The 27036-nt window shown below is 38.4% G+C and overlaps 1 protein-coding gene across 4 annotated transcripts in view; it reads left to right on the top strand.

The window, feature by feature from the left end:
- The window catches only part of SPAG9 (sperm associated antigen 9), a 66107-nt gene that overhangs the window by 2830 nt on the left and 36241 nt on the right, over positions 1–27036 (top strand). For 2 of the 4 annotated variants that reach the window (XM_075720246.1, XM_075720247.1), the window contains exons 2-4: positions 4006–4126; positions 15438–15508; positions 24241–24335. In XM_075720246.1, the coding sequence (XP_075576361.1) occupies positions 4006–4126; positions 15438–15508; positions 24241–24335 (287 nt within the window). Of the gene's footprint in view, positions 1–4005; positions 4127–15437; positions 15509–24240; positions 24336–25017; positions 25179–27036 lie in introns of those variants that run through there. The other 2 variants (XM_009491688.2, XM_009491687.2) reach the window with 1 other exon arrangement.

The following is a 27036-nucleotide window of genomic DNA, read 5'->3' as shown; positions in this document are numbered from 1 at the left end:
ACTTATCTTCCCACTTCTTTGTGGCAGGGCATGCTGCCTAACATTCACAAAGTGGGAGAGGAAGAAGCATTTGGGGTGCTGCTACTTTATACACCAATAAGTTTTACTTCTGTGAAAGTATGCTGCTCCATACCTGGGTGTGTGTGGCTAGCAGAAGGGGTTTTGTGTGGACTTGGAAACAGGATAAAATCTGTTCCTTTTAGCCACGTCAAGCTGTCTAATATATCTTTTAGCTTTTCTGCTGTTGGTGGGATTAAGCTGTTCTTGAAATCTGATGTTCAATACATGGTTGCTACTTTTGCAACCATGAAAAAGGATTTACCACCATGAAAATTAGGTTAAGTAATAGTGTGAACTCGATGGCTGCCTTTTCTTACTGTTCCCAAAGTTAACTTTCTTCCTTAGGAGGATTGTATGTTAAGTAAACACTCTGCAGTAGGAGTTTAATTATTTTTAAATGAGAGCAAAATTGAGATCCATTATACAGAAAGCTTGCTAAAATAGTGTAAAAGTTACTAGGTTGTTTTCAGTTACACACATTTTTCTCTACCCCAAGTCCAGCTGAGCTGGCTTTGTAGTTAATTTTCTCTGCCTACTCCAGGAAGAACATGACATTGGCTGAAAAGTTGGCATCATCGCAATAAAAGTTACTAAAGTGCATGTCATAGGGTAATAAAGACTGCCAAGTAGGTGGAACCCTGACATCAGATATGCTTAGTATTGCACCTGGATCGTGTGATGGGGAAACAAGTTAAAATATAAGGAAACAGAAGATGACATAAATGTAGGAAAAAATGTTTCATTTGGCTAGTACTGTATGAGAGAGGGCTCCAAATGTGTATGCTGTGCTGCTCCATTGTGTAGTCTGAGTTCATGTTTATTGCAATGATTATTGCTGTAAACCTTAAGTAGATTTAAAATTGATTACATAAAGACTTCTGAATCATATTTGTGAAGTACTTCTTCATACTTTTTATTAGAGGTCTTTAAGAACAGGTTAGACAAATGTCTGTCTGAAATGACATAGTTGATGCTGCCTGGAGAAAATGGGAAGGATTAAATGGGAGTTGCCAAACATAGTTTATGAAGGTATCACAGGCTTGGATTTCAGCAGTAGGCACATGCAGAAGGAGGCGTGCATCATATCCTGTGCTTACACCTCATTGCATCCTAATCAAAATTAGGATCTAGACATCCACACTAAGCATCAGAGCCTTCAAACAAGATGACCTTTTAAGGACGGTTCTAGCTGTATCTTCTGTAGTCTTGTGGTATTCAGTCTGATTGTTTTAAAGATGTGTTGGTGTCCTTCACCTTGTTCTTAAAAAAAAAAAAGGGGGGGGGGGGAGGGCGCAAAAAACCCCCTCACTTCTTGTTAGAGTTGTAAGATATGACTTTGTGGCCTAGACAGGATGTCACTTAAAATGAGGAAAGCTAGGGTTTTTTTTTTTTAATGTCTGCCTTTGTATTTTGTGTAACCAGGAGCTTGCGTTGAAATAGGAGAATGTCTAGTATCCATATACTGAGTGGCTAACATGTTCCTATATATGTTGCTGCATTTACTTTAAACAATGCAGATGGTGTGCAATATTTGAGTGTATTGTCAATGTAAATTAAAAAAAAAAAAATAATATGGGTGCTCAGCCTATCCTTGGCTGCTGTGGTGGTTTATCTGACTAGTCCTTCCATCACAGTCATACCGGCTTAGTCAGGATGAGATGATCAATCTACTGGGGCTCTGCCCATGTTAATACTGTCACTGGAAGGAGAGATGAAACCAAATAGAAACATTCAAAGTCTACAGTACTCAATCCATGATTTGATCAGGCGTAGTTTTCAGCAGCGGAAAAAAAATTGCCCAGCTCTAATTATAAAAATACTTCGAAGAGATGCAACTTAAATTCTAACTTTAACAAAATGAAGGTAAACTAGTGGAAAATAACCAAACCATTTAACTTTAATACAAAACCATTTTTAATAGTTGCAGTTGAAGAACTTGAGAGGAAATACAAGATGCTGTCTATCTTTAGTTCATGAGTAACAATGACATTGATGGCTTTGAACGGCTGTTTGTTCAAAAGTGTAATTGTCACTGGCCTTTTGCAAGTTATGAGACACATCTGACTCTCAGAAGTCATCAGAGAAGCAACTAAACAAAGATGTTACAGTTTTATAATTCTTTCATGTTTTCCCATGTTTAATTCAACAAACCTTGTTGGTCTTCAGCCCAAGTGCTAAATTTGTGTCACCTTTGAAGCCCTTTTTAAAAAGGGAGTCTGCTAAGAATAAGCCAGACATGACTTGAATCTTTAATATTAAAGGGGCAAAACTCTTGTATCCTTTACTACAAAGGAGAGATGAAACAAGTTTAAAGTTTGAGTTTTTCAGTATTACATTGACAAATTAATATTCCCACACTTTGTGTTGGGGGGTAGAAAGATTTTTGCACATCTGTCTTTTTGAAGCGGGGGAAGAACTCATTTTAAATCGCAGAACCCAAAGCAGTGCTACCTGAGCTAGTGTCAGCTCTTTCCCAATTGTTTCGTGATTTAGCTTCAAGCACAGTCATATGAACATGATGTCTGGTCCTGTGATAGCTGTGGAGAGCTTGTCTGAAAGGAACTCTTGTTCCACTTCATAGATTTTGATGCATTTCTACATTTGAAGTAATTTTTAAGCAAAACTTTCTCTGATGACCCTGCTAAAATGAAGCTCTTTTCGTAGGGTTTCATAGAGTTTCTGCTTTTGTAAAAGCTATAAAACACATTGGCTAAAACTTAGTAGTAGCTTATTGAAAGTTGATGTGTGAGCATTTGAAGTATTACTTTCCACTAAGTTTTCCTAGCAATACGTAGGAAAAAATTATATTCAAATCACCTATAACATTACTATTTTTAAGTTGCTGCCTCCTCTGTCTCTTTGCTTCCATGTGGTACCCAGCTGCAGCTTGCTTTCTGACCCTTTAGCTGCCTTGGATGTTTGGGGTTTTTTTCTGCAAAGGCTTCTGGTATGCTTTTCCTCCCTCAATGATGAGCTTTCTGCATAACTTGTGTTTGTGGCCTTGCCTTCTCTTTGCAGTGCAGAACAGAGTACCACATGGCCTAAGACAATTTTGGCCATTAGAAGTATTCTTTGTGCTGCCAGTACACATTGAATTTCCTAAGTTTTTGGTTAAGAAAAATAGCAAAACATATGCTTTTAAAACTACTATAATGATGAACTGGTAATGTTAAGTTATAAAATGTAAACACTGGTATGTGCATCAGTGAACTCCAGAATATTGTGAGATGCAAAGTTGGCAAACCAAGGCAGCAGAAGGTGATGGTGATCAGCACAATTGCAGAGTGCCCGTAAATAGTTTTCTATGCAGTTGACAGATTGTAGGATATGGTTATTAAGTATTTGATGAAGACTGTGAGCATTTTATAACCTGTCAAATGATAACATAAATTGGGTGGGAATGAAAAGATAGCATGTAATTTTGGTTGGCACTACTGCTGGTGTGTTCCTACTGCAGTGTCTGTACCTTCGTGGCTTACAGGTGAAGGTACGCCTCACCGATGTTCAGTCAAATCTAAGGATACTAAGACACTCTCTATTCACGTGCAGGTTGGCAGGCAAGTGTGTGAAGTTAGGAAAGAATGAAATAAGTTATGTTTATGTTAGTCCCAAGCAGGCTTCTCTGAAGTAATTGGCACTTAGTGATTACACAGAGCAACCTAGGTGGGATGCTTGACTGATGGACACTGGACTAAAATAGTGTCCTTCAAGTCTAAATGTGGGCTGTAGATCTGTTGTTTTGGAAACCTGCTTGCACTCTTCCTTGCTCTGAAGGGCTGATATGTTGTTTCCTACATGCTGCTTGAAGTGAAAGGCTTTTTAAAAACAAATCTAGGAATGACTGTGTATCTGTTCTTTCTCTTTGGAGAAAGAACTTTGCTCAGGCTTTAAAAAAAAATAAATCTGTAATTAATTGTTGAGTCTAACTTCACTTTTTTTGTTTAGAAATTCATCGAGTTTGAAGATTCTCAAGAACAAGAGAAAAAGGATTTACAGACCAGAGTAGAAGCATTAGAATCACAAACTCGACAGCTTGAACTAAAAGCAAAAAACTATGCTGATCAAAGTAAGTAAAATATATTGCGCTCCCTTTAAGTGATATTAGTGCATTTTAAATTTTGTGCTGTAAAATGATAATACGTATGCTAAATATCTGTGCTATCCGATTCCTGTATTTTGATAGATAACTAGGTTTAACTCTTATGCAAGTTTGTCTTCCTTAGAATTAAGGCAAACAAATTAGGTAGAAGCTTGTGACTCGTAATCTGACTCTTCTGGTATCCTACTTGTTGTTTTGCTTTCCTTTTAGACAATGCTATTTTTATGTTTAGCAACTTTTTCAGGAGATACTTAGAACTTATTTGCTTGTTAACGGTCATAAAATAAGCTAATTTTCTTCCCATTAAACTGTTTTCTGTGCTAAAAATAAATGTAATCTTTGGGTTTAGAAGCACTGCTGGGATGGGAATACCATTGATGCTGATTCTCATTAACTTTTGTATGATTTTTGCTGAATTATTTATTTCTGAGGCATTTAGTTTTTACAGGGAAAGAGTTAAGGAAGAACACTTCCACTTTTAGAGATGCTCTGTGTAATTTCCGAAAACTTGTGTAAGTTTTGGAAAAAGTAACGAGGATCAGTTTTCCTGAAATACTATAAGTTACAATGTGAATATATTGTAGCTTAGACCTTCTGCTGGGCTGCTTCTTATCCAGGTACATAGTCATTGAATGAAACACAATTGTCAGTTTTTCTACTTCTAGTTGGGTAAAGCGTAGAGGGGAAAAATACTCAAACCCACAGAAATCTTCTCTTCTCGCTTCATCTCCCCCACCCCACAGTTTTAAATTGAAGATGAAACACCTATGCTGCTAATGATTAATTTTTTTTTTTTTGCTGTGAGTCTGTTAAACATGCAATGAAGGTTATGATTTTTGTTTTCATTTAAACTTTTTAGCACAGTGTAGAAATAATGATCAATCTGAATTAATGTGAACATTTTGTCAAGCTTCTAAGCTAAGTTCTACTGATGTGTAAGACCAGCATGTCTATCAATTAATATACAGCTTTTATTGCTGGGCCATGCAGAAATGTAAAGTGAGACTGTATCAAGCTTGATAAGGTTGAGGTAAGATCAGTTACTAAAAGCAGTGTGCCAGTTGTCATTTTCACTATTCTTTCTTCCTTTATTTCTACTTGGCCACCTTTCCTGCCCATAATGCAGCAAGTAACGGATCTCTCTTTCAACTTAAGGTATAATCATCTTCCTGTAAAGTTTACTTTTCAGTGGCATGAGTGAGTCTATAGCAGGGTGGAAGTATTAGTGCAGTAGTGTTAAGATTAATGTAGGTGGCATGCAGACTGAATCTTTCTGAAATTTGAATGGTTTAGAATGCTGTTGGCAAATTTTAGAGGCATGTACTACTTCAGGTCCATTGCAGTTAACATATTCTCTGATTCTGTACGGACAGAGGTGGAGGAATACTTCAAGCAGTCTTTTCTAGTGAAAACCAGGATGATTGATTACCAGGAGTGTATCTTTATCGATCAAGTCAAGCTAAAATAGATAATTGTAAAGCATATTGTAGAGACTTGTATCAGAAATGCTATGATTCTTGTGAATAGAAGTGTGTGTGTGTGTGTGTTTAAAAGCAGCAGAAGAGGGGGAAAAGAAAACATTTGAAGGAGAGTTCAGTGGTCTGTTTTGGTAACGGAGGACTCTGTTTCCAGAAGGCCTGTGCTCTAAGCCCACAACCCAAACAACTTGTTAATGGGAAACCCTGTACTCTGACAACAGGATTATGGCATCAAAATTGCATGTCATATGTGCCATTACTTCTTCTATAAATACAATAAAAAGTACAAATTAGTTGCACAAAAAAGAAAAATAATTTGGATTCCTGGCAATGTAAGTGGCATTACACCTGGAGTTTCTCTTACAGAAATTGCACTTAGTATACTGATGTATATAATGCCATTTTATATTGTTCTATGAATCTGTTTGTGTGACATTCTTCTTTCGTCTTGACTATTATGCCTTCAAAAAAAAAAATTTAAGTTTTCCATTACATTGTGTGTATATCATATTAATGAAAGTATTTGCATGAGAAACTCAATTGTTCCAGTAGAACCACTGGGTGTTGACTAGAGCTACTTGGGTTTTTTTTTAAGAAATAATGTTGTTGAAACAGTTATTGTAACAGCATAAAGTTCTGGTGTTAGAACATTGACTTTTAAACAGTTCCAAAATCTCTTTATTGGGGAAAAACCTTTTTGTGATAGCAAAGATGTAGCTTTGGAGAAACAATAGAGCTGTGTTGAACATTGAGTTTTGCTGATGATTTGGGTTGATAACTTGTCTGAGACAACATGAAAGACTGTTGCAAAGATTTGACATACTGCTGATGCAGAGCAAGATCAAAGGGGACATAAACACAATTGTTGAACACCTAATGAATATTATGCAAGTGAACTGTTTTTAGTGATCTAAATTTTTAGGGTGTGAAAACCGTACTAGTGTACTTATTCTTGAAGTAGTCCGACTCTACTGCATTATCTTGTTTTCTGTTTTATAGGCAAGGTGACTTGTATGTCCTACGATACCAAAGATACCAATGTGTCACTTCAATTCACTGGGCATGGCTACGTGTCTTCTAGCTGTAATTCTTTTTGTCTTCTACTTCCTATACTACTGCCTGTGCATCTAAATTAGTCTGTGGTATTGCCAACGGTTACCACATCAACATTCAAAATAGTGGTAGTGTTATCATTGATAATGGGAATTCCAAAGGCCTGGCACAGGCATGTGAGCAAATGAAACCTGGCTTTGCTTTTTGGTGTCGGAGTATAGAGTCTGAGATAGCAACGTCAGTTTATGATAAGATTAATAGCGCAGAACAGAAAACAGGTAAGACGCGGTCCCATGTAGTACTTTAAGGCTCTGGTTCTTATAGAGTACTTCCTCCTCTATATGCATTTTTCTTCAAATAAGCAAGGTATGTGAGAACAAGTGTTGTCCATTAAAAAGTTTTGACTCGTTCCCTTGAACATCGTCCATCCTGAGCATTTAGTGAAGACTAGTTAGCCCCGGGAGAGGGCAGCTCTTAAGTTACATGGTAAGGTTCAGCATGACTGTATGTGCTTAAACACGCATGCCAGTTAATTGCTCAAGAAGGTGTAGTTTTGTTATGTCCTGAATTACAAGTGTTTGTTTTTGCAGTCTTAGTGATCGTCACACTGAAGAAAAAAAGAAATATTTCTTTGCACTTAAATTTATCACGTGGAATTACATTCATAGCCACATATTCAACCAGCTGCGTTGGAATAAGTCTGCCATTTGAATTAAAGAAGTGAAATAAGAAGCTTGTTTTGCAGCAACCAGTTACTAAGTTCCTGTGGTTCACTGACTTTTTTTCCCTGCATTACAAATTTAAACGGTTGCGGTCAGCTATCTCCTAGGTGAGTGAACTACTGTACTCTGCTCTTTCATAGGAGGAAGTGGAAAGAGGGAGAGATGATGGCATGACCTGGTGGCACTGCTGGGAGGATTGTGAGCCACAGTAGATGATGAAATCCTGAATGGTGGGGGCAGATGTACATGGAGTTCTCACTCTTGCATGATATATAGCACTCGGTCCTGGTATTTGGGGGGTTGTGCTGGTTGCCTAAGTCAGGTTTGCTGCCAAAAAATGGTGTGACGCATTGCATCCTGGGACATTTTGGTAAACTTTACAACTGCTTAAAGGAGAGCAGAGGCGTAAGGATTTGTGACTGAGTGCAGGAATGTGCTGTAGTGATGTGGCTCTGTGGCCTGTGATCTACCTCCTTGTCTCATTCTGCACTGCTGCTCTTTGTGACTTCCCGTGGTTTGTCTCTGCCCTCGCGTTGGTGTGGGTTGGCTGTCAGCATTACCTGTGCAGGGAACTGAGGAAAGACAGCACCAGTGCTCGCAGGGGCCTGTGGCTTGTGGAAATTAAAGCAAGTTAAATTTCACAGAGTTCCTGGAGACTTGTCTAGGGATGATGTTGGTACAGGCAGAGTTTTCAGAAGCTCTTGCTCTCAGTCTTTAACAAACTTTTACTGAGTGTGAGCAAATGTCTGTCTTTGGTTTTATGACTTGGCTAGACATTCATGAATTTTTTTTTTTCTTCTCAACAGCAGAGGGCACCTCTGAATATTGCAGAGGTGCACCAAGCACGGAAATGCCAGGTTTTCAAAAAATACAAGTTTAACACTTAAATTCTTCTCTTCTCCTTCCCTTCCACTTCAATGATGTGTCTGAGGCAGACAGAGCTTGAATATATCTGACTTTCACATTATTTCAACTCATTGCTGTGGTGGGACCCCTAGCTCTGCTTGTAATCAGTTTGCAGCATTAGAATGTTTCAAACCTCAACCTTGAATCTGGAATACCAGGTACTTAGAGCTGTTAAAAACTTGTAATAGCAATATGCAGCTTGCTTGTCCGGCAGTGCTCCACAAGGGCACATGATACTGCTTTGGATATTGCTCAGTCTCCAGTTACCAAATGGGGTAAGTGCCTTTCAGTGCTCATGTGATGTGCCACTGAATTCTGTGGGGGCTCAGGAGGTTTAATTTCTTTCCCTTCCTTGCCTCCCTCTTTGGGAATGTCAGCTCTTTTTATGTATTACAGGCTGTAAGTTAATTTTTTTTTTTAGTAAAAGATGACCGTAGTATATTTTGACTTACTACGGGAATGGAACAGCTTTGGAGTATGCTTTCTGGAGGAATCATTCTCAGAGTAACTTACGAGAGAATCTGAGAAAAACAGTGGCTGCATGGTTGAAGTGCTTTCTGGTGGAGGTGGTAGGGTGTGGGAGTTGAAAGATTTGGTTCCTTTTCTGGATCTGCCTAGTGCTAAAGTACAACCAAGGTATCATACTGCATTTGACAGGACAACCAAGGCACAGATATATTTCCATACCTCCTAAGTTTATCAAACCTTAGCTTTGTAGTTTATGCTCGAGTTAGATTATATTTGGGGAAAACTACATATGTTAAAAAAAAAAAAACCAAACCAAAATGCAACCAAAAAAACCCCAAACAAAACCCAAACAAACCCTCCCACCCTACCCCCCCAAAAAAAAACCAAACAAGAAACAACTCTTGGTCTCCAGAGCTGCAAATGTTGTGACGCAACTCTTGAGATGATTGTATTTCCCACATCAGGTGACATAGTGCAGCAATTGATATTGCTTGCTGTAGGCTTTATTTGGGATATGAGACAAACATTTTGGCAGCTGACCTAAAAACATGCAGATTTGTTTTCCTTAGAAGCTAAACAGTTTGGTTTCTTTCACTGGCTTCAAGAGAAAATGCAAGACCAGGTTCTGTTGCGAATCTTCTGCAGATGTTAAGTTATTTGGTATTTTATTTTCATCTGACCTCTCCAGATAGCAGCGTTACTGTAATGTACACCCAGGCAGACAACCTCTTGATGTATATCTAACCTGAAGGCATCCAATACTCTGAGATACACCTGCACAGAGCTGCAGCAGCAGTTTAACACAGACCTGTCTAATTAACAAGGAGACTCTAATATGAACTTTCAGCTGTGAAGCTTAACATTGTTTTGAGATTTGACTTGTGACTTGCATATCTGTGCACATGATGATGTGAATAACTAAACTGGTATGAAATATGTCTGTCAGTAATGCTATTTCTAGGTGTGGCTCAACTGTAGTATTTATTCTGAGGAATACAAGAAAGCTTTGCAATAGATCCTTGAAAGAAGTTGAAAAGTTGAGGTTTGTTCAGTGGGGGTCTGGGTTGTTGCTGCATATTTTTCAAAGACTGAGAACAGCAGAACTAATCTTATTTCCACCAAAGAAGGAATAGAACAGCTTGACTTCTTGTATTTCTTGATTAACAAATTTGGAGCTTACGTTTTGCTACCTTTTTCTCAGTGCAGCTGTTTCTCATCTACATTGGTTTGTTTACAAGGCAGATTCCCCCACTGCTTTTCCCTACATTGTGCCGCAGCTATCATTTACTAAACTTGAAGAATCTTTATAAGGAGAAGTGTGAGCATCAAAGTGTACTGGAAAGGAAGGCTTTGTTTCTGATTAAAGCGTTTCCCAGATATTTTCATGGCTGCCTTATGTTGTGAAGTTACAAGAGTACCTGCTGTTTCTGTGTTGTGTTGTGTTGTGGGGAATCAGTAGCCCACTAGATGGAGCAGAGGGTACAGTTAGCTCGGGAGATTGCACCAAGTCATGCTACAAGACTGGAGGCTAAAATAAAATGGAGTAGAAAATTAGGGCAGTGATTGGCCTGCTTTAAACTCGTCTATTAATATAACTGAACAAAAGTGGTGAGAGGAGGTTGAAATCCGCTGGCATATAATTAACTGCTCTTGTACTTTTTTAAATTAAGGGAGTATTGTGCTAGTGGTTTAGGTGCTGGAGTTTGATTGTTACAATAATTCTCTTGCTGTAAATGTTGCAGCAATGAAGAAAATGGCTTTAAATGTCTTTTAGAATCTTACATTCCCAAGTTGTCACTGGTTATCTGGCTTGGAAAACAAATCCAGTCTGCTGTAGCTTCTGTATTCATGCTGACTTCATGTTGGGTTTTCTCAAAAAGTTACTTGCTTCAATAGCCAAATGTATAAATGAAGCATCCCACTGTTTTCAAACCAGTCAATCAACCAAAACTTTTCTCAGTGAAACAGTATTTTGGCCAGAGACTAGGTGAGAAGTTGGTACTAGATCCAAATGATTTTTAACTTGATTTTGGTTAGAAGTTGCTTGTCTGTTTCCCTGTTCATTTGAATTTCAACCTTTGTGAGGGATATCCTGGCATATGGTTGTCTTTATATTAAATGGTTGTAGCAGAACTTTTAAGGAGATTTTTTTTTTTTAAGTTTTATGTCAGGTTTGTGGTGATAAATTACAGTGATTTTGTGTGTCTGAGACATAGTGGATACTTGAACAGTCCAGAAGTGTCAGGGACAAGACCATGCAGCTGTATGTGTTGATACTTGCTATCAACAGAACATTCTTGACAGCTAAATTATCTTCATAATTGAAAGTGCCCTACTTTGTAAACTGAGAACTAGACCTATAGTTCACAGTGGTAAGAGCTACTTGAAGATATTGGTCTTGTCAAGGAGTTGAATTTATCACTTGTTTTACAAACCAGTTTTCTATGCTGCTTATTTCCAGGTCTTATCACTATCAGGTTAAACACTTGTTTGATAGCTTCAGTCCCTGTTTCAATCCATGGTTGATGTTTGTGCTCTTTAGCAACTACTTGATAGGCCATAAGGTCCTACTGGATCATGGGATTTGCTGTGCTTGATCTGTATCTTAACTTTGGTATGGGACCTGCTTCTAAGAATGGAGCTGGATGAAAGCTGTCCAAGGAGAGCCTTCAGGTAGTCTTAGTGCTAGGAAGAGCTCGTTAATGAGCTGGATCTCTGTCCTGTCTTGTGTAGCAAGAATTTGTAATTCCTCTTGAAGGCATCGTACTGGTTGGATTTGGCGTTCTAGCAGGTCTGTTTCTCTTTCTCCCCCTCAGGCTTATCAGCAGTTTGAGGCAGAGGACAACATACAGATGGAGGGTGTTCCAAACTTGGTAAAAGCCATCAGACTTGGGAGGTAAGCTCTGATTTTTGAACAGGCAGGGTGGGCAGCTTTGCTGCCTAATTCTTTGTAATGCTGTCAGGAGGCAGAAACTCTGGAGGCTTCTCTCTAGTTTGCTATAATATTTAATCTCCCATTTTTAGGCTTGATTGGTTTGGTTTGAGAGAACTTTGATTAGGATTGGTACTTCAGGTCATTGAATACGTTAGGATATTGACAGTGCTGGATAAGGTTGCAGGTAGACCTTGGGCATGAGTTTGTGGTGTTGTTCCAGTGGGATGCTTTCTCATCAGTCTGAAAATACTAGAATATTTGCATCTTATGCTCATGCTTTTGATGCTGAAAGACCTTTAAAATTTTTCCTTGTAGGCTTGCAGCCATGAGTAGTGAAACTTTTTAGATGTGTATTATATTTTGCACATGTAATTTCTTGCACAATGTAATCTTGCAGTGTAATATCTTCCATGATGTAACAAGGTTATAATGGCTTTATAAAGACATCTTACAACAGAGACAATGGATATTTTGCTTTTAGGATGTATATCATAAAATTGATTTTATCATCTACCCATTAAGAATTTGACATCTTAGTGGAAAAAAAGTCTTAGACTGAAATATCAGAGGAGCTATTTTCTGTTGTTACTCAAAAGTCAAATTGATGGGAGCCATGTCTTGTTGCCACTTTGCGGACCCAGCGTGCATCAGGCAGTGCCAGTGCCCAGCTCCGTTCCTCTTGGGGAGGTTATCAGGGTGGTGCCAGACTTCCACTCTCTTGTGTGCTGGTGGAGTAAAATGGAACTGGTGACAATTTGGTTTTAAATGTACTTTTGGGTGCCAGTGGAAGACTTTTTTTTTTTTTTTTGGTCTCCTATTTAGTTTCCTGTTACTGCTGATGGGAGTGTACCTTTAATAGTGACTTAAGTTCCTCCAAGTTTTAGGGCCAGAGTCTGGCAGTCTTCCTGAAAATTCTTCTGGCTATTCTTCACTAGGTTCAGGTATCTTCTGTGTTCAGGTCCATGGTGATCTCTGATCATCAGGGAATAGCTGATCTCTTCCACAGTGCTTAACTGGAAAAGTGAAGCATGTTCTGTTGGTTGGTTGTTTTATCCAGATCTTATCTTTGATGGGAGGTATGTTTTGGGTAGAATAGATTTCCAGTGTTGTGTATCATCCTGCTGGTATTGGAAAACCTGTTTTAAGGACTGTTAATGTGGCGTCTGAGGGTATATAAACTCGGTGTACATCTGCTTATGACTGAAGCTTCCAGTTGTAGGATGGTAATGTGTTATACAGCTGGAAATGACTTCCAGAAGAAAATGCTGAATGTCAATTGCATCATCTTCTAGGGCCTTTACTTTTTTAACCTTTGTATGTAGCAAAAATAATTATCAGATTTCATGAAGATATCCTCCTTGACTATGCAGTATCTGTATCTATCTGTGTCTATGTGCGTTTGTCTTATATGACTTGATTTAAGGAACTATTTGAAATTGGGATGTAGAAGGAGGAAATGGTGTGCTTCGTTGTGGAACCTCAACCACTGTGAAAGTGTTTGTTATATCCGTAACAGTGAGAAATAATTTCGTGGATTTCATGAAGGTAGGTAATGGACAGCTATGAAGAAAGAAGGGTATTTGTAACACCTAATGTGGTATTCATTTTCATTAAATGCACTGTGTCAAGTACTTTTCCCAGAACCCACCAGATAAAATTAATGTCTAGGAGCCAGTGTTGGCCGTGTTGTCTAGACACAAGCGTACCGAACAACGTTGGGATGCATCACGGTGGCTTCTTTGCAGGTTCCTGGTGAGGCCACGCTGAACCATGACTTCACTGTCAAGCATGACTGTTTCACAGCAAGGCAGCCTGGGCGCTGAGCTGCGGCAGGGCTGCCTGTCCCTCGCAGGGTGCTTGGACACTGTTTCTAGGCGAGTGAGCTAGTTTCACAAAACGCGAAGCCAATTAGTCATGCAGTTTGCACTTTCTGATTTCCAGGCTATTTGCCTGTCCTGAAGCAGGTCTCGCACAGCAGAAAGATTACCAGGCCCTTGGTCTGCAGGGAAGGGAGAGACTCTGGGAACTGCAATGCAAAGCCCGGATTCACACAGAATACCAGTCAGTCTAAGCTGGTGGATAAAATTTGGTTTGTCTCTTTTCTGTAGGCGCTCACCACAAGTTTCCATATAACCTCCCTTTAAATGTATGAGGAGGCTTAAAACATCCGTTGCCCAAAAATAATAAACTAAAATCTTCCATTCGTTAGATATTGTCCTGCATTGCATCTCAAAAATACATATTTATGTATGTATTGTGCTGTAAAGTATATTTTTATATATGTTGTGCTGTACACTTGTACATCACTTAGTGCTATTTGACCCAAAGAACTCTTGTTCAGTCTGATAACAGTGCAGAACTGAAAGTGTTCAATCTTGCATTAGTATAAATAAAATTTGATGTAATACTTTTGGCCAGATATTTATAGGTGGAGTGCAAAAGGTAGTGTCAAGGAACTTGATGCTCCTGTAAGAGCAAGATTAGATGGGGAGCTAAGAATGCTTACACAGATTTGAGTGAGTAGACAATTATGTATTTTGGTTCCAGCATTTGACTCTGGCAAAATTTTTTTGATTGAAGTGTACTTATGATAAAATACTGTGCCAAAATACAGATATATGGAGCAAAAAGAAACTGTATATTGAGAATTAATTTTCAGAAGGCCCAGTTGGCAATATGAAAATGTGCAAATGGCAGAGATGATGCTGGCATTTGTCTTCAGATAATGTGTGTTTGGCAATGAGTCTCTGGAGATGAGTAACTATAAATTTGAAGTTTCCCAGGAGTATTTAAACATGGCAAGTGTAATAAGAGAAGCTCAGTTACAGAACTTGAAACATATGCTTATATCACATAAATACCATGCTCAAAAATACCTAAACAAAAAGATGGAATTCACATCTAAGCAGCAAAAAATGTTTTCTGTTTGAATGGAAGAAATTAGTTGCATGAAGAAAGTTCTAAATTCTCTTTGGTTGTTTGGAAATTAATTGCGTAATTTGTTCCTGCTCATCTCCTCTTAATATGAACTTATTGTCTAAAGTTCTACTAAATCTGCTAGATGTATTGTTAATGTCTTGGAATACCTACTGACAGAAATATTCAAATGTTTTCTTTCCCTGAATCTATTGCCTTAATACTCAGTGGAATATGAGTGAATGCCAGCAGAAATCGTAATTTCTGTACTACAACATATGACTTGAAGCTATTTCAAAAAAATACCTTGTTTATGTTTGTCCTAGTTAAACACCTCTGGAGATTGTGTGGTTATATTCTAGGAAACTAACGTAGAGCCGTAATTGGAGGTCACAGCTCTCATCCAAGATTGAGTCTAGCTATGTGATGCGGCTTCTGCATCTTTCTACATTTTCCATGTGCATGTGTGAAACAATCTGGATTGGTGTGAGCAGTAAGCTGTCCTTGAACATAAAAATCCCCTCTCATTGGACTAGCAATTAGCTAGGGAAAACAGTACTTGGGCTTTTTATGAGGACTGCAAATCGTAAGATTGTGCTGCTGATGATGTACTTGGGAAGTTCAAGTGTTGAGAGTTGAAAGACACAAGAACCAACATACTTTTTATCCTGCTCTTTGCTATTCACTACTAAGAATACTCTCATCTCTGATCCGGTTGCCTAGTCCTAGGCAAGTCAGAGTCTCATTTACTAGAACTCTGAATTTAATTTTAATTCCTTTTTTAATTTTTCTTCTTCCAGTTAGCAGACTTGAGGAGAGGGAGGCAGAACTCAAGAAAGAATACAATGCACTTCATTCAAGACATACAGAGGTAGGTCGTTACACCAAGATGAATTCAGGGTATCTGTAAAAATGTAGACTTACGGAAAACTTCATGTTGTGAGCAACTGGGAAAATTATTGGATGTTCTAGTTTATTCACTGATGCTTGGATGTTTGTATTGGTAATGATGGTTATAACCAGGCTTCATTTGGTATGTAGTTTTTCTAATTCACATATAAGTGTCTGTTTCTCCATGTTAGTTTGATTACACGTTTGTCAATTTTATAGCTTTCTCAGATATTCAGAAGTTTAAAAAAATAAAAATAGGAATTTGCTTTTTCATATTTCAAAGACAATTCTTCAAAGCATGCTAACAAACTTGAAAGAAATAGAAATGGAATTTCAATCTCAGTACACTTTCCAGCCGTTTTCTGTGTTAGTTTTACTTGTACCATTGAAGAACAGATTCCTTAAAAAAATTTGCCCCCTACTGAGATTCATGATTAAAAGAAGACCCTGCCATACTTACTGATAGCTATTGAAAACAGTATTTGCTAATGAAGATGGGACAAGTTTGACTTTGTTAAATAAGTAAGAGCCACACGTTAAGTTGGTTCTAGAGCATAAAGGGACTTGCAGTGCTTTGACTTTTAGCAGCAGGTTGCCTTTCCCATGCAGGGATGCTTACTGCCTAACTAGTATACTTATTTTAGTGAGGAAATCACTAGGTTTTGTGAATAATTCTGATTAATCTGAAGGCCCAATGTTGAGCACAATTATTCTCCTTACTCTGATAGCTTTGCCTTTGTCTGAAAGGTCAGATAGCTGTTTTTAGATCGTCACTAACAGTGGGGAATGCAATACTGACTGTTCCTAGTTCAAAAGACCACATGTGGGGAAAGGAAAAGCAAACACAGATGTCTGATTTGGTTGCCTTTAATACTTCCTTAGCAATCTTAAGATGAGTGTGTTATACTTAAAACAGCTGAAAGTGGCTTGGAACCACAGCCGGCACATAGCCCTTGAGTATTGCATGACAAGATTTCTGCAGCCCTTAAAAATATTCATATATTTTCTGAACTCCTAATGTATTTAAGATCATGCTTGTTACTAAATAGTTGCTTTAGAATGCTGCTTCTGTTGAAAACTGGAAATTTAAGTAAAATGAGAAGCAACAAAGCCTAATGCTGCCTACTTAAGTTTTACATCCTTTTGAATTGGAAATACTTCAAAGTACCGTGTGCTTGCAAAGTTTTGGTTTACTTTACTTAGAACCTATGGGTACTGTCACAATAGAAGTGGCACAGTTCTTTATTGAATCCTGTTTTGCAGAGTTCAAGATAACTAAATGTATCAGGCACCATTAATTCAATGAAATGCTAATGAAATGTTCTGAATATCTTTTTACGTAGGTTTTGCTCCAAAATGGACAACAACCTCTGCTGGTTTGATTCCAATTTATTAAATGCTTTTACATCTTAAATTCACTTTCTTTGGTGTAGGGAGAGGTGTTTCCTTGGGCTTTATTATTACTGAGGTGACTATGTCCTTTCTTTGTAAAGAAATAAGCTGTAATGCAACATGGTATATTCATACCCCTGTGCTCCTAAAATCAGGTCTCATGTTTTCTGTGCCCCTCCCTTTCAGCATGTTTATTTCCTTCTTTCTTTGTTTCCCAGTCTCAGCATTTTTTTTTTCCTTTTGAATGTTTCACCTCTCTCTCTTTATGTTACATAGCTTCTAAAACTAAACCCCCCTACCTTAGGTTACTTCTGGTTTTGTCTATGAAGATTTTGATCTCTGTCTTTAGGTGACAAGTGTGTGTACAAATTACTAGAAGTACCCAAAATTCTCAGACCGCCAGCTGGCAGCTGCTGAAATACAACAGTATATTCAAGATAGGAGATGGAGAGTTGATGGGGTAATGGCTTTGTGGGCTGTGAAAGCTCAGCTCTGGGCTCGGAACTAAGGGCAAAGAATAGCTACCAGAAGCGTGGTTGTTTATGAAAGGTTGGGAGCCTTTTTATCAAATGTGTGACTAACCCCAGGAAGTTAACTAGATACTCCTTATCTTCATTTGTAAAGATGTTTTTGAGCACAGTTAGAGACACCATTGTCAATTTGCAAAGTATGAACTTCCTGATGTACCTTACTTCAGTCATAGCTTGTCTCAGGTCAGCATTTTAATGCTGGTATCTGGTGTGTGTTTAAGACTCGGGGACTGAAATCCCTGCGGACTGGAAAGGGCTGTCTGATAATAGTGGCTATCTTCCCCCATCCCCTTTGTGATTTCCTGCTTCCCTTTCTCCCAACAAATTCTAGTGTTTTAGGTCTGCATAGTAGCTTTTTTCTTTTATTGCAGGATATTTTGGCAAATACCCAACCTACTTTAAGCATTAAATTATCAAGTTTATTGGCTTAAATACTTATATCACAATACTTGTTTCTGAAACCTTTCTTACTTTCATGTTCTTCTAGGAAAACACTTTTTTTTCCTTCTGAATTAGGTTCACCATTGTCTTCGCAAGTGATCCATCTTTAGTACTTACTGAAATGGCAATTGTTTTTCTTTCAATTGACCAAATAATGAACAGAACACTAGAAAGATGTGGGTGGGGTTTTTTTTTTTTAGCTCTAAGATGTTGGTAGTGATTGCTTTGACAGATGTCGCATTAAAGATGTGACTTGACTGCATTTTCTAGCAATTTTTCTCTCTTCTACCCATCCTCATTATTTGCTTCCTTCTATTCCCCCCCCTTATTCTTTAATTCACAGCTTAGTATTTCAGACTTGGACGTCTTCTCCCACTCTTCACTTAACTGAGGCTCTGTAGCCATGTCCTCTTTCAGCACTAACCCTACCTACTTGTGGCTATCTCTTTGCTGGAGATCACTGCCCAGCATGCTTGCTGGCTCAGCAGCTCACAGGAGTTTCAGCTAAACAGTTTCAGTCAAAATGGACCAAGACCTACTTAAACTGATTAAGTTGTGAGAAGTTACACCAGTGATGTGAACCAGAGAACTGAATCCCTCACCCACCTTGTGTATTGTATTGTGGTGAGTGCTGGGAGTGCTCCTTGGAGCTCAGCCTGCCAGGGCGCTCTGCATTGCAGCTCCAGGGCACCAACCTGCCCTAGCAACAAGGTGTCTTTGCAGCTGCAGAGACAGCAGGGCTGCCTTGACTTCTTAAAGCCCTAGGAAGAGGCTTTAGCCTTCTTTACCCTTCTGTCAAATTAGCCTCTGTCTTTCTTGCCGCTCTCTATAGAGCGGGAGACGAGCTAGTGAGCGTGAGGGGAATATATCCCCTTAAGCTTCCTCCCCTGGTAAGTCTGTGCTTGAGCTAACTGGCTTGATTTTAAACAGATTAGGGTATGATAACCTGAGCAGTCGAGTTGGTAAATTGGAAGGTGGAGTGTAGCTGGGCATTTGTAGCAGGTAGTGGAGAGGATAACATGTTCAGTCAGAACATAATGTGTGAATGCAGCCTGAACATGTTCAGACATCTGTGTCATGATTGCCTGCTTAGTTAACGTGCTCTGGTCCCTTGTCTTTCCTCTGCTTGCAGCGTATTTTGATCTTGCACTGACCTTGCTCTGTTCTAACGCTCAGAACAGATAAGCGATAAAGCAGCATGCTAGAGTTCCTGAATTTGAACTTCTGGAATTGAGCTGTGCAAAGTCTCGTTTCATCTTTCTCTGGCTATAAAGGACCAGGTGGAGGAAATGATCGTACAGCCATAAGGACAGTATGCTAGAAAATTGAATGGTTGACAGTGGTCTAATCCAGAAATCTTTGGACCTTTGCTCTACAGACTTAGAAAGGAATGTTATTACTTGGTTATAGCTTTTATCTCAAATACTGTTCTGTTTAATAGAAAATTTATTTGTATATTACCTGTATAAAAGCAGTCTTGTCTCCTGCACATACCTATTGGTGCTTTTGGCCTTTGCTGCAAAGAGATGATGCACTGCTGCTAGTGACTCTTTCAGAGCAAACCCCTGAGTAGGAGGTAAAGGGTCTTATTTTCTCTTTCTGCATAGTTAATTGGGCACACTTCTTAACTATGGCACTGGCTTTTTTTAAAGGCTTGGCTGCAGGCTGTTTTACACTTACTGCTCAGTTGGGAAACTGAGGCAGAGCAGTACTTTAGCATCTACTTGAGATTTGACTAACACCTGTGGCACTTCTCCACACAGATTTCCAAAGTAAAACTTTTCTTTCTGTTTAAGGAAGTGATTCTTTTTATCCTTTGGGAAACACAAGGCTATGATAATTCCGTATCTCTTTCCCTGACACACAGAATATGGGCTTAGTTTAATGAAGCATAATTGGGCCATGGAAGTTTCTCAGTGTTTTGCGCTGATACAATGTGACAGAACAGTGAGCCTGTCTCTGGCATTGGGAATGTACTTTGTCAGGTTCATTTGGATAAACAGATATCCCCAGCAAGTCCCTGTGTAGGGAAACAGGAAGGGAAGGCTAAATGGAGATGTCTAATTAGAATTGTGGCTAAGAATGGGTACCAGTCATAGTGGTTTTGAGATTAAACTTTAGATACATGTTTAAGCGAATAGTTTTTCTTAAGCCTTATGCTAAGCATTAACAGCTTGATGAATAAAGCCTGGATTTAACATTTTTACATACTATTGTATCTGCCGGCAGCATCATCTTATGTGTAGATAAATATGCATCAAGCTCACCGGTGGGAATGATGCTTTTACTTGGGTGACAAGCTCACCATGAATCCTTCAAGGTAAAAGGTAGTTACATGGAAGTATGTTTAGGACTTTTGTACTGAATCGATGAGATTCTAGAAAAGTCTATTACCTTAATAAATCTAGATTATGTGGGACACAGAAAGATCTATATATACACAGTTGGTCACACATTCCCAAAGGGAGGAGCTGCTTGTGCCAAACCTGATTGGATCTGCAGGATGAACAGCGAGGGCTGTAGCACAGAGCCCAGTCTGACAGTGAAAGAATTGCGAAAACCCGTCCTGGGGGAGTTAAAGCATTGACGCAGAAAGGAAGGAGGAGTGAAAGAGAAAGGAAGGTATAAAGGAGATGCTCTCAACCTGGTTAAGGAAAAGGTGCAGGTAACAATAACAACAACATGGTATATACACGTTGATTTGTGACAAAGTACCAGGCTTGTGTCCATTGGGAGCGGTCGTATTTGTAAGGGTAGGAATAGAAACCAGTGACAGGATGTTCATTGTCTGTCACTGAATGCTGAAGCTTAAGATGTAGAAAAACCTGTAACACTTTCTACAGTTGCAGAACTTGTCTCGTGCTGTATGAGGAAACCAATCTGAATATTTTTTGAGATGGTAAGATATTGCATAGCTGCCACTGGCATTTGAAAGGAATGACTTCCGTATTCATGCTGTAATGTCTTCAAAAGCTCATTATAGTCAATTTTTACATGTTGTGCCCTAAAATGAGCTGACACAAATTGTGAAATGCTGTTAACTACATAAGGTAATTCTTCTGAGTTCTGAGTTTATCTTTAATCCCCTCAACTAATGGTAATTGAGCAATGTATTTAATTACAATAATGATAAAGAGTGGTCAGTATTTATGATGTCTTCCTTGGGACAGTTGGTCATATTCAAAATACTTGTGGCCTTCAGGGGCCGCAAGGTGAGCTGTCAGTAGTAAAAGGTTATGGATTATTAAATATTGACTGCAATCTTGTTGAAGAGAAGGATAGTATATGTAGTCTTTTATTTATCATCTGTCCTTTAGTATAACTTCAGTAAGAATTGTGCTGAGTAGAGAGAAGTTATTCTGTTCATATCTATTTTTAAAATGTCAGTAATATTAACTTTTTTCTTTGGATAGCTGGGTAATCTCAAAACATAGCAAAACTTTTGATCAAATTTTGACCACTTGAGATTTCTAGTGTGTTAATTCATTAGACTTTTTTTTTTTGGATCAGGATGGCACTTCAAGGATATGCGGAGACTTGGGGTAATTTAGATTGAAAAGAGTCTCTGGAGGTCATCTAGTTCAAATCCCAGTGATTTTGGAGGGAGTCTTGAAAACTTTGTTGTAGATGAGCAGTTAGTGAGCTAACTTCTCAATAAGTTACAGTATTTAATTTTTTATTTCAACCTTTTCATTAACTGATTTCTAGAAGTTGAGAATCCATGTGCAGTGTCTCTTGACTCTACAGCACCACCTGTGTAGCCCCCCCCATCCCATGTGTAGGGAGGGGAGGGCGAGGAACTTTGCTGCTTGTGGACAATATTCCGATATTGTCAGCTTTTATCCTTGGGACCCTGGATCGAGGCAGTGTGTGGACTTTACATGGTGGTGCCACTGTTTTTCTGATTTTTGGGATGCCACTGGCATGTATAGCCTGGATCTGTGGACAAATTGCCATGCTGCACTGCACATACACACGATGCACACATTTGGTTTTTCATCTTGGTTTTGTGTTCCTATAGCTACGTGCTTCATGCTGAACTATGTGACCTTCAGATTTGCTTATTTTACTATCAGCAGTATTTTCATCTGCAGAACAATACTAAACAGCATAGTCCTTTAAATTGACCTGCCCTCCAGCCTCTGTATGTGGGTAATAAATATGATGAGACATTTCAGTAAACAAAAGAATAGACTGAGGGGAAGGAAGAAAGTAGGTTAAACCATGTATTTTGCAAAACATGAAAGTTGTGCGGGTTTTACTGACCTGACTCTTTTCCCATGTGTTAGTTGTTCCCTGAAAAGGTACTAGTTACTCATCTCCTGTTCACGAGTTAAAAAGCACCACAGATGTTCTGTTTAAAATTTTACTTGCAAAAACCAATTGGTGTGCTGCAAATGGAAATGTTTGCAGGTAGGTCAGCTTCTGTTCACTAATATCTCCCTTTCATGATGAGGGAATACATGAACAGGATACAGAATGGTCTAGTGTGCATTTCAAAGTTATACATTGGGTTTTTTCATGGAATTTCTAAATTAATTTGGATTATAATAAACTTGTTTTGTAAAACTATGCACAGGAACCATTGGAACACCTCATTTTTGTTGCTTGGTGGAAACAGAAAAAACAAGAAATGTGGATAGTTGAAGGTGGAGCTTTCAATTCTTTTGATTGCTTCTGTGTATGAGCAAGCATTAAAAAAATTCAGAAAGCAAATGAGATGGTCCTAGTAAAATGTTGCATTTATATCATTTTGTTGGAGGATAAATTTTGTAAGCTTTTGACAGCAGTTAAAGTATATTATATAATGTTTCTCTAAAAATAGGGGGGTTTTTTTGTCTGAATTATATTATTTAGTTCAGGTGAATGCTGGGAAAACGAGGATCTGTATGTAACCAGTATTTACCATATAAGTTATTTAGAGTATCCATCAATCAGGATATCTTAAGCCAGTTCACTCTACCAAAAAAATCTCAGACTAAGAGTATATATTCATATATGGCTAATGCTGGCAAGCAGTGTTTGTGGAGAAGCTGAGATCAGCTGAAGTCAGTAGCATCTGAAGGGCAAGCTTACTGACCTCAGACACATCGGCCCTGGCTTGAAAGTAACACGTCCTGCTGAGTTCAGTACTAATGTATGTGAATGCCCCCAAAATAAAAGGTTATGTAATATTGGTTGTACAAACCCCTGTTAACACCACTATTCTAAAAGTGTGTGTATGCCCTTTCTAGACTAGCAGAAGAAATTACAGTTTTACAGAATAGGTTTTTTTTTTTTCCTAGAGGAAGCCTTTGAGAAGTGACCTGAATATGTCTCAGGAAAAAAGTACACTAAATTCTTCTGCAGTACACCTGTGATTTCTTTCTCTTTCTCTCTTTTTTTTTTTTTTTTTTTTTTTTTTTTTGTTCTGAGTACCCTATTAATCTCTGACTGCAAGTGCTGAAATGCTAAAAATACCAAATGTCATGTAGGCTTCTCTTCAGGCTTTCCCAGTTTTCATTTCAAAGCCGTACGTCCAAATTAACCTTCTGGAGTGATGCAGTGGTACCTGTTACTTCTCCCCATGCACGTCACGGGTCAGTTACATCTGAGTAGCAACATCCTTGGGCCGACTGGAATCAGGGTTCATTAAATAAGTCATGACTGCCGGAGTCAGCATGCTGGCCTGTGGCTGTCTCTCTTAAAAGGAAGAGCAAGCAAGCAAAGCTCTTCTCGAGTGCTAAAAATCCACAGGCCACAATCCTTTTTGTGAGATGTCAGTCTAGATAATTTAAAACCGAAGATTTCGGTATTCTCTGTAAGTGAACTTAAATTTATTTTGATGTTTGAAGGAAAAAGAGAAGTGATGCTGACTTCATATTTCTGTCTACAAAAATAATGTGTTTCTTAGTTTGTAGATTCATTATGTTTAATATTTGAGGTGCATACTGTGTGACCTTTGCAGTTCTTTGCAGTTAGGCTATAGTGAAATGTATTGTGTGTCATACAGTAAATTTTAATATCTCTTGGCCACAGAGGTCTTAAAGAGCCTCTGAAATGGATTTGAACATGGCACTTCTGTTCAAAACTCTTGTTTGTAATATCATATACACTTTGTGTGCCCTTAGGATGTTTCCTGTGCATGAATGCACAAGTAGGTTCTCCAATTTTTTTTTATGGGCTTCTCTTCTGGTTTGTGGTTTTACACACTGTATAATTTTGCTTCTTTCTTTATCTATTTCTTTAATGTTTCTGAATGGTAATTTTTAGTATTGCAGGGGAAGAATATAATGTATTGGCCAAGAATTAAGCAGTTGTAGTAAATGTTATTAAATATCTCTTGCTGTTTTTCTGTCATTTTAAACAGATGATTCACAATTATATGGAGCACTTGGAAAGAACCAAACTTCATCAGCTAACAGGGGGTGATCAGCTAGAATCCACAACGCACAGTAGAATTAGGTAAGCTATTTATTATGCTCTCACCCCGAAATGAAAGAAAAAAATCCTTTCATTTGTGTTTGCAAGACTTTGTTCTTTAATCCTACAACAACGGTTTGGCTGAATCAGAAAGATTTGTTGTATGATTGGAATGCAGTAAGAGAATAGTGTAGAAATCAGTAGAAAGAGGCTTTTGCTGTTGTACTGCTAAACATTGAGATATACTTTGTACATTAGCCTTAAACAATTCCAGCTTTTTTTGAGTGTCTGCATTCCGGCAAGCAGGGAAAATGTCAGCGGCTGTCCCAAAATAATCGGTATCTTGCCATGGCTTTGTGTACGGTTGATGAAGGTGTGTATCGTGGTACCCATTTGTTCTAAGGGCTTGATGTGAATATATTATGCAGATTTCGAAGCTTTCTAGCCTATGAACTCTGGGTGGAAGGAGGGAGAATAACTCCAGGGCTGGCTGTGTCTCTGCGTCGCTGCATAGATGCTGCGAGGAGCCCGGCGGCTCCCGGCGCGAGGGGGAGGAGAGCGGTGATGTCATTGCTCCGGAGCTGCTGCAGAAGAGTGGAAAGCTGCTGCTGCTGGCATTGTTTTTGTGGCAGCGGCTGAATGACAGACTTTGCCTACAAAGAGACACCCTCGGCCCCTGCGTAGCCGCCTTGGTTCCGGCGTTTCACCATGCCAGCGCAGCGCCATGAATCCTGGATGCATGCTGCTATTTGTGTTTGGCTTCGTTGGCGGGGCGGTGGTCATTAATTCGGCTATCTTGGTATCTCTCTCTGTTTTGCTGCTTGTGCACTTTTCTATTTCTGCTGGTGTGCCAGCTCTGACGCAGAACCTACCAAGGATACTCAGGTACTCTGACCTACTGAACCTCGGCTTCACGCGCTCGCTCTTTTTCTCTGCTTTCCGTTTTTCGTTCAAACAGAAAGAGCAAGGATAAATTAGAGATGTAAATTATGTATAAATTTCAAGTTCTTTTGCAAGCATAATATTTATGGCCTGGGATATGGCAATATATTTTTTTTTTATACTCTCAAATTTCATTGCCTTTTAAGCAAGTACAAGGTCAGTTATGTGCCTTTTTTTTTAGAAAGCTATTACATTGGTCTATTGTAACCTGCAAAAAAAGCTGTGATGATAATGTCGTGGGTAAAGCTCATGTTCAGTGTATTGTCAGGTACTTGGCTGATCTTGTGTAGCCTTAAATGTATGCAGTCTGAGGCCTTGTACTTTTACATTTCACTTTTAATCAAAAGAATTATGTAAGATCAGTTAATTGATGATCTGCTCAACCACAGTAATTAATTAATCACATTATTTTTAAAAAAACTGATTATTGGTTGGTGAGAAAAAAAATCTTTCATTATTTAAGCATTAGAGCTCTTAAAGCCTATTCACTATTGTTCAGCCAAATGTTATCCTCTCCTCTTTTTCTGTACTTGTATGGCAAGCTGCCAACTCTGTCTGTCCCCCCTCAAGTTATGTTCCGTTTGTCCTAGTTGCCTGGAGCAGTAGCAGAGAGGCATTAGAATATTGTTACCAAAAGTAATCCTGACATGTTTTAGTACTATAATTACAAATAGAAAACAGCTGGAAAAGTTTTGAAATGTAGCTTTCTGACCTGAAAACTTGACATACTTTAGCTGTGGCTGTAAATTTAATAGTAAACTTTATTTAAAAAGGGAAAAATGCTGGAAATTAGTGTTTTCTGAATGAGCTATGTGACTTTTTCGCCTTAATACATGGTGCATGTAGACTTTCTATAGTAGTACACTTTTAACTTGGGTCTCTGACAACAGAAGGGTTGTTCCAAAGGTTTAAAGCAAATCAATAGATAAAAGAAATACCAATTATAAATAACTGATAATAAATGTGTATGAACACTTAAATACAAAGAAATAAAATAAATGTAAAGTGTAACTCTATAGACTGATCTAGTTAGTAAGGCTGTGCTTTTTTAAAAGGGGGGACAAAACCAAACCCAAAACAAATAACCCCAGCTCTAAAAAAAAACAAAGCAAAATATTGAACTTCGTGTTCAATAACTTCTGTTAGATTTTTTTTTTTTAGAATATATTTAAGCAGTCAGATGGCTTATGAAATCGGTTGTGTTATTTTTTTTTGTAATGTGCTTTTGCTCCCCTGGAGAATATTTAATGGATTTGAGGGGGTTTGGGAAGCCATGCTTTTCCCCCCCTAGTAATTTTTTTCAGGAATTACAGGAATTGGAACTCAGTTCCTTAGTCTTTTATTAATTTAAAAAAGATAAAAATACAGGGTGAAGGAATCTAATTGTAGAAGAATTGTTAACACTAGTCAGATTTTAGAACAGAGCATCTGGTTGCTTATCCTAAAGGTTCCTGTAAATGCTTCAATACATCACTTCAGAATATTAGTTTGGGCTTTTAAAACGCGTGCCTGCTTTCCGCTCACTGTCATATTTTCAGGTATTTCTTGGACATTGGGGGAGTGCAAGAGGTTCTTTGCTTTCCGGTTAACAACCAGTGAAATAAGTTGAAATTGTTTCAGTCTAATCAGATAATTTCTTTTAATGCAGACATGCACATAACCTTCACTTCCAAAATAAGCCCCCTTTTCAAACTTCATTTATTGTGTAGTCTTGCAATGCATCTGAACTGTGTTTTAGCGCATCAAAATATGTTCATTATAAAATTATTTAAAACTGTCTTGCAAAAAAAGCAAATGTCTG

This window comes from Pelecanus crispus, chromosome 12, assembly GCF_030463565.1.
Source record: "Pelecanus crispus isolate bPelCri1 chromosome 12, bPelCri1.pri, whole genome shotgun sequence".
Taxonomy (NCBI): Eukaryota; Metazoa; Chordata; class Aves; order Pelecaniformes; family Pelecanidae; genus Pelecanus; species Pelecanus crispus.
Note: the sequence above shows the minus strand (reverse complement) of the source record. Positions and strands in the feature narration are given on the sequence as shown.